The 21,009-nt window shown below is 42.1% G+C and overlaps 1 protein-coding gene across 1 annotated transcript; it reads left to right on the forward strand.

The window, feature by feature from the left end:
• The first annotated feature begins 3,581 nt into the window (after positions 1-3,581).
• MRPL45 (mitochondrial ribosomal protein L45) lies at positions 3,582-19,143 on the forward strand. Its single transcript, XM_045526318.1, has 8 exons — positions 3,582-3,808; positions 4,740-4,920; positions 5,333-5,450; positions 9,780-9,878; positions 16,239-16,287; positions 17,537-17,686; positions 18,078-18,251; positions 18,433-19,143. The coding sequence occupies exons 1-8, from the start codon at positions 3,674-3,676 to the stop codon at positions 18,517-18,519; spliced, it is 993 nt and encodes a 330-aa protein (XP_045382274.1). The 5' UTR covers positions 3,582-3,673; the 3' UTR covers positions 18,520-19,143.
• Positions 19,144-21,009: the final 1,866 nt, after the last annotated feature.

Genomic DNA, 21,009 nt, shown 5'->3' on the forward strand with positions numbered 1-21,009 from the left:
TTGCGGTTTCACCCTGGTTTGCCCTGCAGCAGTTGTAACGTGTCTGCTGACACGCAAGCCCTGGACACGCTGTCCCTCCCCCCTTCCCAAACTTCTGCTCACTCTCAGAAACAGATGGCACATTCCACCCCAGGAGTGACTGCTGGGGAGATGAGAGGAAAAGGGCAGAACAGAACAGAGCTAGGTGGGAATGTGGCACTTCGGAAAACACAGAGCCAAATACCACACAAGAGACTGTTCATCTAAGAGGTGAGCAGGAAGTAGAAGCTAAACTCACCTCTGCGGAAACCAGGATAAAAAAGGGCAGAAGAATGACACGGCTGGGCTGATGCAGATGATAGAACAGGACTGAAGGACAAGACTGAGGAGTGTCCCCCAGCCCTACCCTGGAAACCTGAAAGACTTAAGAGGAAAATGGCAAAAGGTTACATTTCTTGTTTGGAGGCACTCAGCACCTGCAAATCTGTCTCTCTCCTCAGAACCTCAATTTCCAGTTTGTGACAGGTCTTAGAACTCTCCTTTGGTGCAAAAACTGTTTTAGGCACCTATAGTCTATCAGTCACATGTTTCCATATATTATTTTACTTAGTGCTCACAACAGCTCCATGAAGTAAGTTTTATTATCCCCATTTCACAGATGGGTACACTGAGACACAAAAGCATTAAATTGCTTATAGAGTTTGGAAATAGTGGAGCAAGGTCTATATCAGTTGCCAGAGCCCCCATGGATTCCATTATACTAAGTTGTCTTTAATTTGAAGTCAAATCAAAGCAAAATGATGCCCAAATAGTAGAGATTTCTTAAGTCTTCCAAGGAGCAGTAAGAAGCAGACCAGGTAATGAGCAGTGAGTAAAGATCTCTGAATCTCTCAACATAGGTATTTAAAAAATTCTGGAATTGTTGGGTTTGTGCAGGCCTCCCTGCAATCTGAGATCCCAGTGCAGCCTTGGTACCCTCTAGTGGAAGTTTCCTGCATTCACACAACTTCCCTGGCTTCAACCCCAAGAGTTGAGAAGCAAGCCCTCACCCAGCCACTGGAGACCATCCCCAAAAGAATGGTCAGCTGAAGATATATTTTTGTATGTCAGAGTCCATGGGGAGGGTAGAGAAAGGAATACAGACTAGTGAGAATGTGTACCAAACACTTCGTTCCCAAGGGCCGCCCCCAAAAGAGTCACTCACTGTCAGTACATAAATGAGCTCAAGGCTTTGTGCATTACTAATAGGGACTCAATACACATCATATGGGACTGTAGGCTTTTAGGGCTCTAGAGAGAGACTTTTTATTGAATGGGGAAAATTATTGATCAGAGATGCAAAGTGACTTGCCCAAGGCCACAGGGAAAATCAATGTTGGCAACAGTGGTACTAGAAACCATGTCTTCTGCCTCCCAATCTAGAGCTTTTTCCACATCACACTTTCTTATTTGTTGGTTGATTAATTTTAGCCATAAATTGGTATGCATATAAGAATATGAGGGTTGCAGGTATAACCAGGGAATTGTTTCTGCCTTCATCTGCCCACAATCCATACACTTTCATTCTTTCATTCAACACATTTATTGAGTGCCTATTATTGCCAAGCACTACTCTAGGCATTGCTTTTCAAATTTGTGGACACTATTACCAGGTACTCTAGCATATGAGGAGGGGCTCCCAGGCTCCTGGAACCCCATGCCTACAACCTTCCAGGGCACTCCTCAAGCTTCTTCCTCAAGTTTTCAGTGCCAAGTTGTTAGATTTATTTGTGTCTCCCTTCCCCCACAGAGGTAATCCCTAGGAGTGGAAGTGGGTTAGAAACAGATTACTCTGATCCAAGGGCTTTGCTCTCTCCTCCCTAAACATGGTGTGTGTGTGGGGGGGGGGGGAGTCACAAATAGCCTGAAATTCCCTTTCAGGATTATTGCTTGATTTAGCCAGCTGGGGCGAAAGTGGAGGAAGAAGAGGTAAGGGATTAATTCTAGACCAAGCTTGAGCAGTGGGATGCATAGGCTTTTGTTCTGGCTGAGCCAGGATGAGCAATATCTTACTTCACAGTATCTTCCTAGACCTGCCTGTAGAATAAGGAATCTAGGGCAAGCAGAAAGAGGTAAAGGAGAGGCTTTGTCTCCAGCTGCAGGGGTGAGTGGAAGGCTGGATGGGAAAGAACAGCAGCTAAAAGAAGAAAGTCCTGCAGCACAGAATAAGGAATTACTTTTGGGCCAAAACTACATGCCTTTCGGTGGTCTTAGCTTCAACAAAGGTGAGAACTCTTCTCTAGGGGAAGAGAGCTAACACGCAGTGTTTCCTGAGGATTTCCAGTACATATCCCCATTAAGAGCTCTCTTTAGGGACACTGCACTGGGGTGGACTCTGGGGACAGGGTATTACACCTACCAGGATTCTGCTGGGCTCTCTATATCCCTTTTCAGGGCTGTCACAGGGCTTGGAAACAGTGGATATAACTAACCATAGTGGGAGCATGTATTAACTCATTTAATGAATTAATAACAATTCTATAATTAGATGTAAACTCAGGCACTATAGCATTCTTAACCACTACGTGAGAGCCATATATAGTCAACTCGAGTGACAAAGAAGCTCTGCTAACATTGATAGCTACAGATCAGTTGAGAATATTTCTTAGAAAGGATTCTTGTTTCTTCTATGGCACCTTATCTTAGACAATTCACTTCTTTTGCTCTCCACAGTCTCACTTCAGAGAAAGGAATATAATATAATTCCTTTCAAGTTAATATAAACACATGGCAAGTCTATTACTTGCTTGAATCCAAGTATTATATTGTTTAGAATTGGATTTTTCCAATTCTCCAGAAGAATTTTCCTTGTTCAAATCAGCTGTGCTTCTCCTAAAATGTAGGTTACTAGGCAGAATTTCAGAAGTTTCAATCTTCAATGCCATCTGCTGCTGGAAGGGGAAAAATGTACAAGTGCCCCACTACTCATGACGAGTCTCATCCTCTCTGGGCTCCATTTAGAAGTTTCAGTAGGACTAGGGATTGCAGGAACCCCTGTATTTGGCCAAACAGGAAATCGACTTTACTTCTGCCTCATCATATTTTTAACCTTAAATAAATTATGTAATTTCTCTGTGATTCTTTTCTGAAATGACAAGTCAGAACTGTTGTCAATCCACGTGTCTTTTGTCTTAGTAAACAAAGTAGTCAACCCCCTTAATTTCATAGGAAGAAAGAATTTTCGTCACACGGTACAGACAGGGAAAACCAGGGCTCAGATTTTAAGGTTAGAGAGCTTACTGAGGTGAGATAAAGACCCAGAAACTTCATTTTCACCCTTTCTGGGATCCAAGTACCTTCAACGTACCCTACGCATTGAAGAAAAACACTTGTCTCAGACCTCTCTGACTTCAGAGGGAAACAACTTTTCATTTTTTACGGAATGGAAATGAGGTGCAGCAATGTACCAAACATAGAAATGCAGCAACCCCACACCGCCAGAAAGCCTCTGCGCAGGCGCAGCTCGCCTTCTAGCGCTCTTCTGCGGGCGCGTGACAGCCCGGTGTTCCACCCTACCCCCAACGTCCTCTCACTACGCACGCGCGACCGTACTCCACCCTCCCCACCCCCTCGAGTACGTGCGCGTCCTCGCTGCTCACATTTCGGCGGAGGGCGCGAGCCCTGGAAAATTCCACTCCTGAGCTAACTCCACCCTATGCGCCTCTTCTCGTACCCTGCGCTCTCCACTCTCACTCCCTTTCCCAGCGGCCTTTGCGCGAGTAAAATGGCAGCCCCCATACCACGGGGATTGTTTTGCTTATCCAGGACTTTGGGCTGGTGGTCTCGGCAGGTGGGTAGGGACGGGGCCGAGAGGGCTCTAGAGGCTAGAGGAGGAGGACAGAGCAGAGGGAAATACTCGTCCTGCAGTTGTCCTTGGTGAGCTTGGTCGGTACGAGTTAGACCTAGCCTGGGAAAAAGTTGGAGGTGGACAGGACCCAGCCACTGAGCTAGTTCAGGGGCCAAGTGGGGAGAGTCAGGGCAGGGACATGAGGGTGAGCGAGTTCCCGGGGATTAAGGTTCTCCAGTTTGGAGTCTGGCGGGAGGTGTTAAAGGCGAAACAATAAATTACTCGGAAAGTGAGCTTGCTTCCTTTCCATTCCTATAAATGTCCTAAGTTGAACAGTGGCTGCAAAAAGAGAAGCACGTATTGTCACTGTCCCTGCCTGAGCAAACCTCACGATCAGAGAGAAAGAGTATCCTGGCCTTTGAAGAGCTTATTGGTCAGTTGCGAGCTAAGACGATAGAATAAAGTTTACAAGGAGACTCCTGATAGAATGAGCAAAATGTAATCTGAGTAAGTGTGGAGGAGATGCCAGGAAGACCACTCTTTTTAGTGGAGAGTTACACTTTAAGAATAGCATCCTGCTCTTTTCAGTATTGGATTGGTGTTTAATTTCCCCATCACACTGAAAGCTCTTTGAAAGCAGGTCTTTCTTTAATCGACTCCCTAGGAGTCTGAATAGTTCTGTACTGTAGAAAGTACTAAAGGAGAACCTTTAGTAAATATTGAGTGATGTTAATAAAGATTGCTAACTGGCTTCTAGTAAGAGACATCCAATGTTCAGGTCACCGTGCATTTTTCCTCATGATAATTGCTTTGTAATTGTTTCTGAAGCTTTCTTTGGATATACCCTTTCTATAGGGCTTTGCTTAGAGTTTGTTCAAAACAGTAGATTTTTTTTCCAGGTTACCTATTTCCTAACTTTTTCCTCACCTTCCAGCCTATCCTGGTGACTCAGTCCACAGCTGTAGTTTCAGTAAGAACTAAAAAACGTCGTTTCACACCTCCCAGTTATGAACCCAGATACAAAACAGAGAAAGAGTTTATGGAACATGCTCGGAAAGCAGGATTGGTCATTCCTCCAGAACGTTTGGAGCGTCCCATACATCTGGCTTGTACAGGTGAGATGTGGTACTTCTGGAACCCTGACCCAGTCCCCTTCTGTCAGAGATCGTCTGGAACTTGGAATGATTTGGACTATGATTGATAGCGTTTAATTAACCACAAAATCAGATCAACCTCAATACTGGCTTTCTTTATATAAGCTATATTTCATGAGGTCATCTCTTGATCTTGTTTTCACGCTATTTGTAGAAGTAAAGAGCAAAATTTCCCCATTTTATAGAAGCAGAAACTGAGGCTTTGAGAAACTTAAATTATTCTGTTATTTTTCCAGTATAACATGGTTCCCTGTACATGGAAGTCTGTTTCACTAGTTTACTATCTATCTAGGATCCTTCACAAGATGATCCCCAAGATTACTTTTTCTCAGTCTTTCAACACCTTCTTAATTTTCTTCTTTCCTCATTTCAGCTGGTATCTTTGATGAATATGTTCCTCCTGTGGGTGATGCTCGCATGTCTTCTCTTTCAAAGGAAGGACTGAAACAGAGAGCTGAGCGATTGAAGAAGAATGTGGCATCACGATTGTCGTAGGTGTCTGAGTCAACTGGGAGTTGATATTAGAATAACAATTTCTTGTTGCTACTTTATCCCAGAGGGGCCTTCTTGGGTTAATTAGGTTGGGTATAACTCTCTTAATAACTCGACAGCATTTTCTTCCTTTATAATAGAGTCTGCATTTAATGTAGAATAATGTGAGCATTCTGACTCTTAGCATCCTTCCCTTTATTGGTAATTTTTATCACATCAGTTAGGGAGGTAACTTTGGAGCATGTAGGACCCTTTTGTGATCACATATTTTAAAATTTAAAACAATAGTAATAAAAGAATTAACATTTATATGAGAAGTAACTTAAAGTTTAAATGTCAGGCCGGATGCAGCGGCTCACACCTGTAATCCTAGCACTTTGGGAGGCTGAGGCGGGAGGATGGCTTGAGGCCAGGAGTTCAAGACTAGCCTGAGCAACATAGTGAGACCCTGTCTCTAAAAAAAATACAAAAATTAGCTAAGTGTGCTGGCATACACCTGTCGTCTCAGCTATGTGGGAGGCCAAGAAGCATTGCTTAAGCCCAGGAGTTTGAAGTTGCAGTGAGCTATGATGATACCACTGCACTCTAGCCCAGGTAATAGACTGAGACCTTGTCTCGAAAACAAACAAACAAACAAACAAACTTCAGAAAGTAAGAAAAGCCAGAAACGGTCAAGAAGACAGACCTGTTCTAGAAGGCTAATTGGGCCTTGGTTAAGGAGCTGAAACCTGAACCTTTTTCTCAGTCCCTCTTAGTTGAAAGGACAAAATCATTTAATATTCATCACTCTAGCTCTGCCTGTATCCAAAGTATAGGTTCTTTAGGGTCATGTATAGGTTCATGTGTACAAGTATATTAAATCAGTGTTAATTCTTGACGTGGCCATAACTTCTCTAAATACAGATCATGTCACCTTCCCTGCTTAAAACTCTTTTGTGGCTCCTTGTTACCGGAAGGATAAAATCCAGATTTCTTTAGTGGTATACAAAGCTTTTATAATTTGGCCCTTGTCTTCTTCTCCACCATGATCGTTTGCCCTTTCTTTTTCCTTTCTCTTTTTTTTTTTTTTTAGAGATAGGATCTCACTGTATCATCCAGGCTAGAGTGCAGGGGCCTGATTATAACTCACTATAGGGGCTGGGCGAGGTGGCTCACACCTGTAATCCTAGCACTCTGGAAGGCCAAGGCCGGAGGATCGCTTGAGCCCAGGAGTTTGAGGTTGCTGTGAGCTAGGCTGACACCACAGCACTCTAGCCTGGGCTACAGAGCAAGACTCTGTGTCTAAAAAAAAAAAAAAGAAAAGAAAACTCACTATAACCTCAAATTCATGGGATCAAGCGATCCACCTCAGCCTCCTGAGTAGCTGGGACTACAGGTGCGAGCCACTGCATTTGGCTAATTTTTAAATTTTTTTTAGAGATGGGGTCTCACTGTGTTGCCCAGGCTGGCCTGGAACTCCTGGCCTCAAGTGATCCTCCCGCCTCAGCCTCCCAAAGTACAGGGATTACAGGTGCGAGCCACTGAGCCAGCCATCTTTTGCCTTTTATTCCGTTTTTCTCATCCTAAAGCTCAACATTTCCAAATTAATTCCCACTTCCTCGACAGTATTGGGCTGGGCCTCTGTGGCTTTGCACATCCTTTCCTTTGCCTGAAAATGTCTTTTTTCCCCCCTTTTTACTTGTTAACTCTAACTCATTCCTCAAGACCCAGTTCAGTCATCATGTCTGCTTTTAAGCCTTCCTTGACTCTTTCTGGTGCTGCCTTTGCTGTAATGGTAACTGCACACTTACACTTACCAGTTCTAATAACTTTGTACTGTGGTGATTTTCTTTCATGTATTTCTCTCCTGGACTGTGAGCTCTTGGATGGTAAGGTCCATGATGATGATGAACAAAGCACACGTGGTTTTACCATGGAGTTATCATTGAGGGGAGGAAAACAATCATTAAATACTGATCGTACACAAATAATTATAGGTATGGTAAAGTATGAGTGCTGTTGGGAGCATGTGACAGGGAAAGATAACTTGGTTTGGGAGATCAGAGAAGTCTTCCTTGAGGAAATGACATTTAAAGTTGGGACCTAAAGGATTGGAGTAGGCTGGGTGGGGTGTAGTGAGGAATAACATTCTAGGGAAACATAATAGTACAAGCAAGGCTCTGAGGAGACAAGAGTATGAAGATTTGTTGGATTTTATTAAATGCTTTTCCTGTGTCTATTGAGATGATCAAGTTATACTTGTTCTTTGTTGATGATGGCATATTATATGAATTGATTTTCAAATGATAAACCAACCTTACATTTCTTGGATAAGTTCTACTTGATCATGGTGTCCCTTCTCCTGTTAATATATTATTATAACTATGAAAATGCTGGCCGGGCGCAGTGGCTCACATCTGTAATCCTAGCACTCTGGGAGGCCGAGGTGGGAGGATCCCTCAAGGTCAGGAGTTCGAGACCAGCCTGTGCAAGAGTGAGACCCCCCGTCTCTACTAAAAAATAGAAAGAAATTAGTTGGACAACTAAAAATATATGGAAAAAATTAACCAGGCGTGGTGGTGCATGCCTATAGTCCCAGCTACTTGGGAGGCTGAGGCAGAAGGATTGATTAAGCCCAGGAGTTTGAGGTTGCTGTGAGCTAGGCTGATGCCATGGCACTCTAGCCTGGGCAACAGAGCAAGACTGTGTCTCAAAAAAAACCCAGAAAATGCTATTGATAGCTGAGTCATAAAGTACATTATGATTCTCCTTTCCTGCATGATTTTTTTTCTTCTTTCTTTCTTAAGGACAGAGCCTCACTCTGTACAGTGGCACTATCATAGCTCACTGTAACCTTGAACTCGTGGGCTCAAGTGATCTTCCTGCCTCAGCCTCCCAAGTAGCTGGGACTTCAGGCACGCACCACCATGCCCAGCTAATTTTAAAAAATTTTTTGTAGAGACAAGGGTCTCACTGTGTTGCCTAGGCTGGACTTGAACTCCTAGGCTCAAAAGATCTTCCCACCTTGGCTTCCCGGAGTGCTGGTATTACAGGCATGAGCCACCATGGCAGTCCATGTCTTTTATTTTGTTCATTTGCTTGTGAAACCCCTGGTTATGTAAATTTACTCTCAGTGCATTCAAAACATTAGGTGTTTTAACAATTTCATCTTCAAGAAGAAATCCCTCCTGGAGTGTTCTTACCTATTTTAATCCAGACTGGTTGCTCTTCAGGCCCACTGTACATCTTGGGAACTAATATTCTTTTTGCCTTTCTCATTGTATTCCCTGTCTCCTGGATCCCATGTCTTTTGCTTTCACGGTTTATTTTGTTATTTTGGTGGAACGCATTCTCCAGCAGCTTCTTGAGAAAGGGTGTGTGGTAGATAAATGAGATCTTGCAAGTCTAAAAAAAAAGTCTTGGTTTTACTCTCCCACTTCCTTTATAATTTTTTCCTCAATAAAAGCACTGTTCTGTTGTCTTTTTGACTTTTAATATTGCTATGTAGAAGCCTAATACCATTCTGAATCTTGAGCCTTTGTATAACACCTGTTTTTCCTTTTTAGTGCTTATAGAATGTTTTCTTTGATCCCAGAATTATGGAATTTCACTACAAGGAGTCTTGTTCTTTCTTTAGAATGGTTGACTTAAGAGAGAGATAGGCCTGTAATCTCAGCACTTTGGGAGGCCAAAAGCAAGATTGCTTGAGCCCAAGAATTCAAGACCAGCCTGGTCAACATAGTGAGACCCTGTTCCTACAAAAAAAAAAAAGGAGGGAAAAAAGATTTAGAAGGTTGAATTTAGGCCAGGTATGCTGGCTCAGGCCTGTTATCCTGTCACTTTGGGAGGCTGAGGTAGGAGGATTGCTTGAGGTCAGGAGTTTGAGACGCTGTCACCCAGGTTGGAGTGCAGTGGCATGATCATAATGCACTGCAGCCCTGAACTCATGGGCTCAAGCGATCCTCCTGCCTCAGCCTCCTAATACAGGCCTGAACAAGAGCGAGACTGCGTCTCTACAAAAAATAGAAAAATTGGCCTAGTGTGGTGGTGTGCACCTGTAGTCCCAGTTACTCAAGAGGCTAAGACAGGGATTCGCTTGAGCCCAGGAATTTGAGGTTGCAGTAAGCTATGATCATACCTCTGTACTCTACCCTGGGTAACATGTTGATCCCCTGTCTCAAAAAAAAAAAAAAAAGTAAAAGAAAAAGAAGGTTCAATTTACAGGCTTGATACATTCAAAAAACAATTATTGAATAAGTAGCAGACGTCAATGGAGAATAATGTAAGCTGTGAATTATGGAAATATATGAAATCTTCTTTAGAAATGATTCTCAGGCTTAATTTTACAGAGTCCGGAAAATAAGAGAATATGATGCTGATTTTAAAACTAAGGACTTCGCTGAAAAAGCTAAGGATATCTTCGTGGAAGCTCACCTTTGTCTAAACAAGTAAGTGAACTCCCTATCTTATTATACCCATTCTGTTCTCAGCAGCTATGATTCTAGGCACAGTTTTTTGCAAAGATTTTGTTTTTTTCCTTCAGATAACGGTTCTAGAGTAAGAGAACTTTCTTTATGGGAAGTAATTAGTGACTGAAGCAGTCCTCGATTCTCTCTGCTTCTGGGAGTTTTTATCGTTTGGTCTGTCTCAGGTCCACCTGCAAGTGTTGGGACCCTGTGTTAGAATGGCTGCTGTTTTCACCCCATCTGATCCCTTAATTCATCCTGATCCTTTTTGTGTGTTTGTCTTATGTATGACATTTCCCTTTGCTTAGTTATTTTGCATAAGTTTCTTTTGAAAATTTCCAGCTTTTTCGTGATTCAACCAAGTCAGGGCTGCTAGGGAGATAAAGAATCAACACCAAGAGCCTGGAATAATCTTAAGTACTAGTCCTTAGACTGTTGCTGAGATTCTTTGAGCTGTTGCTGCCGTAGCTAGGCTTCAGGTAGGACCAAAAACCTGTACTGTAAAATTTTTTAATTATTTCTTTTTACTTTTGTTTTATTTCTTAGTTTAATACATTTTAAAAATTATGATGTATTTCAAACATATAAAAATAGTACCAGCCAGGTTCATACACAATAAAACACTTAACTAAAGCCCCATCTCCCCATCTTTTCCCTTCTTAGAGATAACTACTATCCTATGTATCATTCCTATGTATATATTTATACTTTTACCATGTGTATGCATGTATAAACAATATACCCTATTATTTTTATGTATTTAAAAAATTTACATGAATGATATTATTGTATATGCCTTGTTTTTTTTATTGTTTATTTATTTTGAAACAAGGTCTTGCTCTGTCACCCAGGTTGGAGTACAGTGGCATGATCATAATGCACTGCAGCCCTGAACTCCTGAGCTCAAGTGATCCTCCTGCCTCAGCCTCCTACTACAGACACGTGCCACCACACCTGGCTAAATTTTTTTAATTTTTTGTAGAGACGGGGTCTCACTGTGTTGCCCAAGCTGGTCTCAAACTCTTGGGGTCAAGTGATCCTCCTGCCTTGGCCTCCCAAAGTGCTGGGATCACAGACATTACCCACTGCGCCCAGCTTGTATATATCTTTTTGAACCGTGCTGTTTTTGTTGTTCAACATTGTTTTTTGTATATTTGATTTTTTTTTATCCATTATTTTGTGCATTCTATTTATCATGATTTTTCTTTGCTTCTTTTTCTCCTTTCATTTGTTGGCTTGATATAATTTCCTTTTTCTTTTTTTATTCCCTTTACTTGTTTGGAAATGTTATATTCTACTTCTTTTGTCTTTGTGGTTATCACTAAAATGTTTAACATACATTCTTTATTTAATGTTATAAGATCCTTAGAGCCCTTTAATTACAATCACTAATTCATCCGTCTTCTCTGTTATTGTTACCTGTTTTTTTTTTTTTTGGTTCTGCTGTCTTTTTATTTTGCCTTCATTTTTTGTTTATTTACTTTTTTCCCATCAATTCATTTTTAAAGGATTCTTTCTTTGGGTAGAGAATTCTAGCTTGATAGTTCTCTATCTACTTTTTTTTTTTTTTTTTTTTTTTGAGGCAGGGTCTGTTTCTATCACCTGGGCTAGAGTGCAGTGGTATCATCATGGCTCACTGCAGCCTCATACTCCTGGGCTGGGCTCAAGCGATCCTCCTGCCTCAGCCTCCTGATTAGTTGGGACTACAGGCATACGGCACCACGCCCGGCTGAATTTTCTATTTTTTGAAGAAACAAGGATCTCACAATGTTGCTCAGGGTAGTCTTGAACTCCTGGCCTCAAGCAATCCTCCTGTGTTGGCCTCCTAAAGTACTAGAATTACAGGGGTGAGCCAGTGTGCTTGGCCTCTATCAGCATTGTGAAGATGTAATCTTTTGGTTACTATTGTTTTCTATTGAGAAGTTAGCTATTTTTTCTTGTTGTTCCTTTGAAGTTGAAGTTTCTTTTTTCCGTGGATGTTTTTAAGATTTTTTTTTTTTCTCCCTTTAGTATTCTGCAATTTACTGTGATGGACCTGCAGGTGTGTTTATGTGTGTGTTTCTTTATCCTGCTTTGGGCTCATATTGCTTCTTAAGTCTTTGGGTGCTTTTTTTGTCAGTGTTGGAAAATTCTCAGGCAGAACATCTCTTCAAATTTTGCTTCTGCTCCACTTTCTCATATTCTGTGTGGTTCTGAATATACATATGTTAGATCTTTTACCATGTGCCAAATGTGTCTGAGGCTCTTTTCTATATTTTTCCAACTGTTTTTTTCCCCCTCCAGCTTTAGTCTGGATATTTTTTGATCTATCTTCCTGTCCTCTTTTTAGTTGTATCTAATCTGCTGCTAAACCTACCTATTGAGTTCTTAATTTTGTGTTTATTTTTTCTCTTTGAGAATTTTTATTTTTCTTTTAGTATGTCCACTTCTCTGATAAAATTCTTCATTCTGCCATCTAATTTCCAGAACATAATAATCACTGTAATTTAAAAACAATTTAAATCCTAACCCAAAGGTGATGGTATTATATTAGGTTATGTGTAACATGTAACACATATTGTAACATGTGTTAGAATTTCCTTCCTTTTTTTTTTTTTTTTTTTTTTTTCCCTTTTGAAACAGAGTCTCTCTCTGTTGCCCAGGCTAGAATGCAGTGACATCATCCTAGCTCACAGCAACCTCAAACTCCCGGGCTCAAGTGATCCTCCTACCTCAGCCGCTCCCTAGTAGCTGGGATTGCAGGTGCATGCTACCACACCCAGCTAATTTTTTCTATTTTTAGTACAGACAGGGTCTTTCTCTTGCTCAGGCTGGTCTTTAACTCCTGAGGTTAAGCAATCCTCCTGCCTCGGCCTCTCAGAGTGCTAGGATTACCGGTGTGAGCCACTGCACCTGGCCTCTGTTTTTTAAATGTAGGCATGTGCAGCTATAAATTTTCATCTTAGTATTGCTTTTGCCACATCCCAGAAGTTTTAGTATGCTGTGTTTTCATTTTCATTTGTCTCAAGATATTATTTCCCTTATAATTTCTTTTTGGACCCATTGGATGTTTAAGAGTGTTCTGTTCATTTTGCACATATTTGGGAATTTTCCAGTTTTCTTTCTATTACTGATTTCTAGTTTCATTCCATTGTGACCAGAAAAGATATTATGTATGACTTCAGTCTCTTAAAATTTATTTAGGCTTGTTTTGTGGCCAAACCTATGTCCTATCCTGGAGAATGTTTCAAGTGTACTTGGTAGGAATGTGTATTCTGCTGTCGTTGGGTAGAGTGTTCTGTATGTGTCTGTTAGGTCTAAATGGTATTATATTATTGTCCAAGTCTTCTATTTCCTTTTTGATCTTCTGCTTGTTTGTTTATCCATTATTGAAAGCGGAGTATTGAAGTCTCCAACTATTGTTATAGAACTGTCTATTTTTCTCCCTTTAATTTTGTCAGTTTTTGCTTTATATATTTTGGGGCTCTGTATTAAATATGTATGTATTTATAATTGTTATATCTTCTTGTTGTATTGAACGTTTTTCCAATATATAATGGCTTTCTTTGTCTCTTGTAACTTTTTATTTTATTTTTTTGAGACAGGATCTTGCTCTGTTGCCCAGGCTGGAGTACAGTGGCACAATCATAGCTCACTACAACCTCAAACTCCTGAGCTCAAGAGATCCTTTCACTTCAGCCTCCTGAGTAGCTGGGACTATAGGTGTGTGCCACCACACCCAGCCATTTAAAAAATTTTTTTGTAGAGATGAGATCTTGCTTTGTTGGTCAGCCTGATCTTTAACTCCTGGCCTCAAGTGATTCTCCCTCCTTGGCCTACCACAGTGCTAGGATTATAGGTGTGAGCCACTGTGGCTGGCCTAAAATTCTTGAATGACAGGTTCTTTTTTTATTCTTTTAGGACTTTAAATGTGTCATCCTACTGCCCTCTGGCCTCTGATTTATAATAAGAAATCAGCTGTAATCTTATTAAGGGTTCCTTATATGTGATGTGTCACTCTTGTCTTGCTACTTTTCAATATTTTCTCTTTGAGTTTGGACACTTTGACTATAATGTGTCTTGTTTTGGATTTCTTTCAGTTTATCCTGCTTGACTTGGTTGTACATATTCATGTCTTTCATCAGATTTGGGGGGGTTTTGGCCATTGTTTCTTCAAATATTTTTTTCTGCTCATTTCTTCCTTCTTTTTCTGGGACTCCAAGGATGTGTATTTGGTACACTTGAAGATGTCCCACAGGTCCCTTAGGCTCTGTTCATTTGTCTTCATTCTCTTTTCTTTTTGCTCCTCAGACTATGTAATCTCAGTTGCATTATCCTCAAGTTCACCTATCCTTTCTGCTTGCTCGTATCTGCTGTTGAACCCCTCAAATCAATTTTTAAATTTAGTTGATGTACTTTTTAGCTCCAGAATTTGTTTAGTTCGTTTATTTATATATATATATATATATTTTTTTTTTTTTTTTTTTTTTAAGAGACAGCTTTGTCACCCAGGCTAGAGTGCAGTGGCATCATCATAGCTCGCTGCAAACTCAAACCTCTGGGCTCAAAAGATCCTCCTGCTTCAGCCTCCTGGGCTGCAGCTAAGCCCTACAGGTGCAAACCACTATGCCTGGCTATTTTTTCATTTTTTTGTAGAGGATGGGGTGGAGTGCAGGGCCACGGTACAGGGGACCATGGGGGTGTCTCCTGTTGTCCCAGGCTGGTCTTGAACTCCTGACCTCAAACAATCCTCCTGCCTCAGCCTTCCACAGTGCTAGGATTACAGGGGTGAGCCATTGCTCCTGACCTCTGTTCATTTCTTAGCTTAGGAATTCCTATACCATATAGACACCATAAATTCTGTGTCCACATCTAAGTTTAATTGGGCTTAGGGCTTTAATTTTTCAGTTTTTATTTCTTTTCCAACTCAGACCCTAGATAGAAATTTTATCTCTAGATTGGTCTCCCTTTCTTATAGATGCAGGACCCTTTGGAGAGTCATAGCTTTATGCAGGGATATCGAGTCCCACCCCTGCCCTTCAGGGGTCCCAGGTTTCAGGAAAAGGCAGGCTCTTAACCATCAGATCCTATTTCTGGATCCCTTAATCATCTCTTATGCTGCCATGGTATCAAGTTGCATTCTTTCAATTCTGGTTTTAGTTCCCTCTTTCTTCTTGGTGTCTAGGAATTTACTTTTCTTTGCAAACTTGGCTAGAGTATTTTAAAATGTGTTTGTCTGTATTATATTTTATCCAACATTTCTAGATGTTTATTTTGGGAGTAGTTTTACATTAGTTTAGTCCATTATATTGCAGACTCAGTTGTCTTCCTTTTATTTTTCATGGTAAGTTCTGTTGAGTAAAATAGTAAGTGAACTCATGGAATATGGAATTTATTTCCACTGAAGGCTTCTAGGCCAGGATAGGGAGGAGGGAGAGTTCATTTGGAGGTGCCAGCCATGGTGGTCATCATGGTAGTCGTCGCCACAACTGATTCTAGTCTGTTTCTACAGTTCAGGAAATGACTTAGAATCTTTTCTATTAAGAACAGAAGTGAAAGGGAAGCAGACAGACACATTACAACATTACCTTACGTACTCTGGGATTAGTAACAAGATTTTTCAAAGGGGACAAAGAGTTAAACTGTCTATAAAATATTAAACTTTGGGGAAAAGCTATGGGTGTGTATCTGAAAGAAACTAATCTGTGGTCTTAGGTTTATCTGAGACCCCTCAGTTGGGAACCCTCCTAAAATGTGCCTATAGGGCCCTCCTAAAATGTGCCCATAGGAGCTGGGGTTTGATGTATGTTTTTTTTACCATTACTGCATAAAGTGAGCATGACTAGGATATTCTAGCAGCAACAAAGATGGAGAGGAAAGAAAAGGACAGACCAGAAAAGGCAGATGATTATCTTTGACTAGGTTCAAAGATGAGAGTGTAAGATAGAAGGCCAGGCCAGTTGGCACTGATGATGTGTCAGAGATAAGAGGAGGTAAGACGAGCATTTGATTGTTACTTGTGTTACACTTTGTTTCTCATATTAGCTTAGAGCAGAAATCAGTCCCCATGTCAGTAAGGATCTCTTGCCCAGCTTAAGGATGTGTGGTAATTTCAGAGAAACTTCTTCTTGCTCCTGAGATTTAAACATAATTTTATTCTGCTATTAGATCTCAAGGTTTTCTGGTAAATCACTTTATTGTTTATCTTCATGCCCCCAGAACTTAGCATATTACTTGGCCTCCAGTAGATGCACAGAAAATGTTTCTAAAAATGAATTCTTTTTCATTTTCAAGGCTATTTTCAACTTTCATACAGGGTATCATAAAAGCGGTAGTCAATGATACATATCTCTTCTTTTCCAGCTCAGACCATGACCGGCTTCATACCTTGGTAACTGAACGCTGTTTTCCGGTAGGTTCTCATCCTCCTCAGAACTGTGGCATGCCAGAGTGGGCAGATTCTAGACATCACCTGTGGTTTTTCTTAAGAAGGATCAATTTTGAAAGTGCTGGAAGTTTAAGGCACAAGCTTAAGTTACATTATTTTTAGCTGAATGATAATGACTTGGCGTGGACTCAGGCAAGGGCCCTGGCAAATGAAGAAAGAAGAAGTCCCAGCCAGGCATGGTGGCTCATGCTTGTAATCCTAGCACTCTGGGAGGCCAAGATGGGAGGATCACTTGAGGTCAGGAGTTTGAGACCAGCCTGAGCAAGAGTGAAACCCTGTCTCTACAAAAAAATAGAAAAATTAGCCAGGCGTGGTGGCATGCACCTGTAGTCTCAGCTGCTCAGGAGGCTGAGGCAGGAAGATCACTCAAGCCCAGGAGGTTGCAGTGAGCTTTGATGACCCTGCTGCAGTCTAGCCCAGGTGACAGAGTGAGACCCCAATCTCAAAAAAAAAAAAAAAAAGGAATTCTCTCAGTATTGAAACCTCAGGGGTATAGATTTGAGGTCAGGATATGGGATATGTTAGGCCACACCTACATATATGCCTACACTGTAATAAAGGATTTAACAATAGTTCATGAGGCTTGCATTGTGTGGCAACAGGCTGCTAGGTACTTTGGGGGACCCCCAAGAATGGGGACTTTGTGATTCAGTTAGACATTCAAGAATATGAACTTCAGTTTCTATCAATTCAGCTTTAATTTCTGTCAGTAGAACTTCAGTTTCTATCAATCTCCCCAGGAACAAGTATAGCTAATCCAGTCTTAGCAGTTTAGCCTTCATACCCCTGTAAAATCCCCATCTTTCACTGCTAAAATGTGAAGGGAGGTGGGGAAGAAACATATATGCAGCCAACAAAAGTACATGCAGTAATTAGCAGATTATGAAAGTGTATGGGAGGGATAATGGTGTGTTGGGGCTGCTGGCAGTTCGGAGTATGGTTTTCATCGATTTGGAAAAGGGTCCTCAAGGAGGAAGGTGGGTCTTGAGTTCTAATTTAGATGAGGAGGGAGTTGTGAGGTGAGCTTGAGCAATAGCTTAATCAAAACTTGAGAAGGTGAGAGAGAAAATAGGCACAAGAGAGCATTCGGGAACGTGTTGGGAAACACTGGCTGTTGGCTATAGTGTCGCAGGAAGTGAGAGCTGGTGTGGCAGCAACAGCTTCCCTAAAGGGAGGGAGAAACCCCATTGAACTTGTTCTCCTTTGTTCTTAGGACATGGTGTGGGACCTCAGATATAAGACTGTCCGCTGGCACTTCGTGGAATCTTTAGAGCTACCCCAGGTGGTCCAGGTTCGCTGTTCAAGTCTGGTGAACCAGAGCAACTTGTACGGCCAGGTCACCGTACGCATGCACATCCGCCAGGTAGAGGCAGCAGTCTGCTTTTCTCCCAGCGTTTCTCACTCTCAGGTTGGGCACCTACCTTTGGAGTGCTGGGTACAGCTGCCCAGGACTATAGGAAAGGTTTGCCATGGTCTGCTCTGTCACTGCACCCTTCCCCCTGCCGAACGTTACATGGGGTGGGGCTATTATCTCCTGCCTCCTGGTCTTGCTGCCCCACCCTGGTCAAAGAACTTCTGAGAGTACAGTGTCAGCAGTTGATCAGTTAGTCCGAGATTCAGAATTCTGAGATAACCTTTTCCTACCCATTAAAATTTTTTGTTATGGTTGTTTCAAAAATGCGTGTATGCAGAAAAAACCAAACTAAACCAAAACCAAAAAAACTAACAGACCAGATTCACTACCATCCTTGCAGACTCTGGCCATCTATGACCGGTTTGGACGGTTGATGTATGGACAGGAAGATGTGCCCAAGGATGTCCTGGAGTATGTTGTGTTTGAAAAGCACCTGACGAACCCCTATGGGAGCTGGAGAATGCATGGCAAGATTGTTCCCTCATGGGCACCCCCTAAGCAGCCCATCCTTAAGGTGAGGCAGCTGGCATGGCTTAAGACTGCTGAGGCAGTGGTTGTGGCATCCTAAGCCACTCCAGTTGGGCTCCACCTAGTGGAGAGAGGGGAAGATGCAACTCCAGGGAAGGGGAAGCTTCCTGGTGGGGGTTGGGGGCCATGGGCTTGGTTGGTAGGTAACTCAGCTTCTGCTCTTTCAGACGGTGATGATCCCTGGCCCCCAGCTGCAGCCTGGAGAAGACCATGAAGGAGCACAAGGAGAAGCCCATAAGCCTCAGCTAGCCTGATGGCAAACATGATTCCTGGGGTGAAGCATGGGTGGTGAGGCTGCTGGGAGCTGGGAAGTCCTCCACCTCCATTGCGCTGCAGGAAGAACTACCTTTGTTTTCTCCCGCCCTGCTTGAGTCTTTGCAGCAGTCTCATCCTCAACAACCATGGCTGATGGCTGGGCCCAGGCTGGTGGCAGGTATGCACAGCCATGGATCCTCTTCTTCTTTTTGAAATTGTGCGTGTGGTTTCTGAGTCTAGCTGAAAAGCAGAATGTTTCAGAGAACATCTGATACTAGTTTTTCACACAGCAGGAACTGTGGGGACAAAAATGGCAGCATTCTCTTTCTAATCACAGGGCAGGGATCAGAGTTTGAAATAAAACACTATCAGAGTGTTGGAAAAATTTCCATGGGTTCTGTACATTTCCCCTGGCTCAGGCTGGGAGTAGCCCAGCCTCTGAATAGCAGAAGTGGAAGATGAGCTTACTTGTGAGTGATGTTACTTCCCAGGAAATTGAGACTTGGGAAGAATAATCAGTGTTTATAAAATATCGTCTAAGAGGGCCTTTTCTTATACACTGACTCACTGATGAATCAGCATTTGTACTTTATAGAAGGATATAAATCCAAAAAAATAATTTATCCCGCAGCCTTTGATTGTGTTCTTAATTATTAGTTGCATCCTGGTATGACCCCAGCAAGTGTGGGAGGCAGGGACCGTGGATGGGTTGCTACATTGGGGAGATTCATCTGCAGACTTGGTTCCCTGATTTTCTAGCAGCTCCTGGAGATGGTGACTATTCTTTCCAGCCCAGTATTACAAAGGCAGCTGTACCAGAGTATGAACCTGTGTAGAGTAGAACATTCTACCTAGCCCTTCCTTGTTCCAGCTAGGCTGTTAGGAAAAGGATGTGGGACTTCATATGCTCATCTGTCCTAGGTCATCTGAGTATGACAAGGGCAGTCACTCTGTACCAGCAACAAGCTTAGCTTATAGGACTGTTGCTTTTATCAATCCAGTGTGAGCTCCTCTTGGAAAACAGGACCTTAGTTCTCATCCTTTCTCAAGCTTAGAATTTCTCTTAAGGAATCTGTCACTTAAAGTAAGAAAGAATTAATCTGTACTGACCTTACCCTGAGAATAGAGTACAAAGAAACTGGAATCAGGTCAGGAATAAGTAACCTGACTCTTCAGTCTCTCTAAAGTTACCATGTCAGCAAAGCAGCAAGGAAACTAGGCTGCAGTGGGGAAGATTGGTGTTTTCACAGCAGCCGTTGAGTGCTGACTATGGAAACAAAGATGTATATGCTCAGGGAAGAGACAGCACTGGTGGGTTAATTCACAGCAACCACTCTTATCATGCTACTTAATCTCAACCCATTTGGCTTAAAGTGTACATCAGGTTGCAGCATTACTGCCCAAGCGAGGTTTGATCACATCCTATTTGCCTCAGCCCTGGATTAAGGCAGAATGAGAAGGGAAGTGCTTTGAGCAGGATCCACAGCTGGGGAGTATGGAGGAAGGGCAGGTAATCCTAGCAGGGTAGGGAAGCAAGGAAACAAAAAAACCAGACTTAGTAGGCAAATGGTACATTAAATGATTTCTTTAAATGCTTAAAAACAGTGCTTCAAATAAACTGTTTCATTCCACTTCCCTAGATATCTTGGGGTTCTCTAGATAATCCTAAATAGCAGCTAAGCAATAGCTGCCACCAGGGAGCCAGAGGATAAGTGCAATTTTTATTTCCCTGTGGGATCAAAGCCAGCTAAGCAAATGGCCCCAGATGTGAAGGGTTGGCTAGAAGGACCAGGCAGAGACCATCTGTAGTGTTATTACCTTGGGCTTTGGAGTAGGCATTGTTCTTTCCTTATCTGTCTATTGTTCCTATTTAAAAATGCTGAAAAAGAAAATCACCATTTTGAATAAGCTAGAGCCAATTGTAACGGTCAAGAAGAAGCATTCTTTATTTTTTTTCACCATGTTTTATTTCACAAGAGTAGGTTTGGGGGCAAATTTGCCGTTCCCAGCTAGACCAGACCCAATGGGATTGTCTTGGGGTGTACAGCAAAATCCACATTGGCTCAGGAGCTGTGGGGTTAACTAGAGCCCAGAGCAACTGCACACTTCAATTACTGCTTTAAAAGCCCAGGGCAAGAGACCTGGGTACGTGGGAGGGCCTAGGTGTGGGAACAAGGGCATCTGGTCCCAGAGGAGAATAGGTTACTCCATTCCTCTGCTCCCTTTTGGAAATGGAGCACTTTGGTCCTTTTTCTGTGAAGACCTGGAACTGCCCAGGTTATTCTTTTTCCTTTCCTTTTCTTTTTTTTCCTTGTACAATACATCATGATGTTCAAGGCCCAGAGTATTTATATGCAGACTAGATTTTACAGCTCATTTTTTCCCCATTGGGTATTTGGTCGCCTTGTTTTGTCTTTTTCTTTCCATGAATGACATCAGTATCTGTACTGCTAGAGGGTGGGGCTTACTGCCATCTTTAGTGCCCCTGT

The sequence above is a fragment of the Lemur catta genome, chromosome 15 (assembly GCF_020740605.2).
Source record: "Lemur catta isolate mLemCat1 chromosome 15, mLemCat1.pri, whole genome shotgun sequence".
Lineage (NCBI taxonomy): Eukaryota > Metazoa > Chordata > Mammalia > Primates > Lemuridae > Lemur > Lemur catta.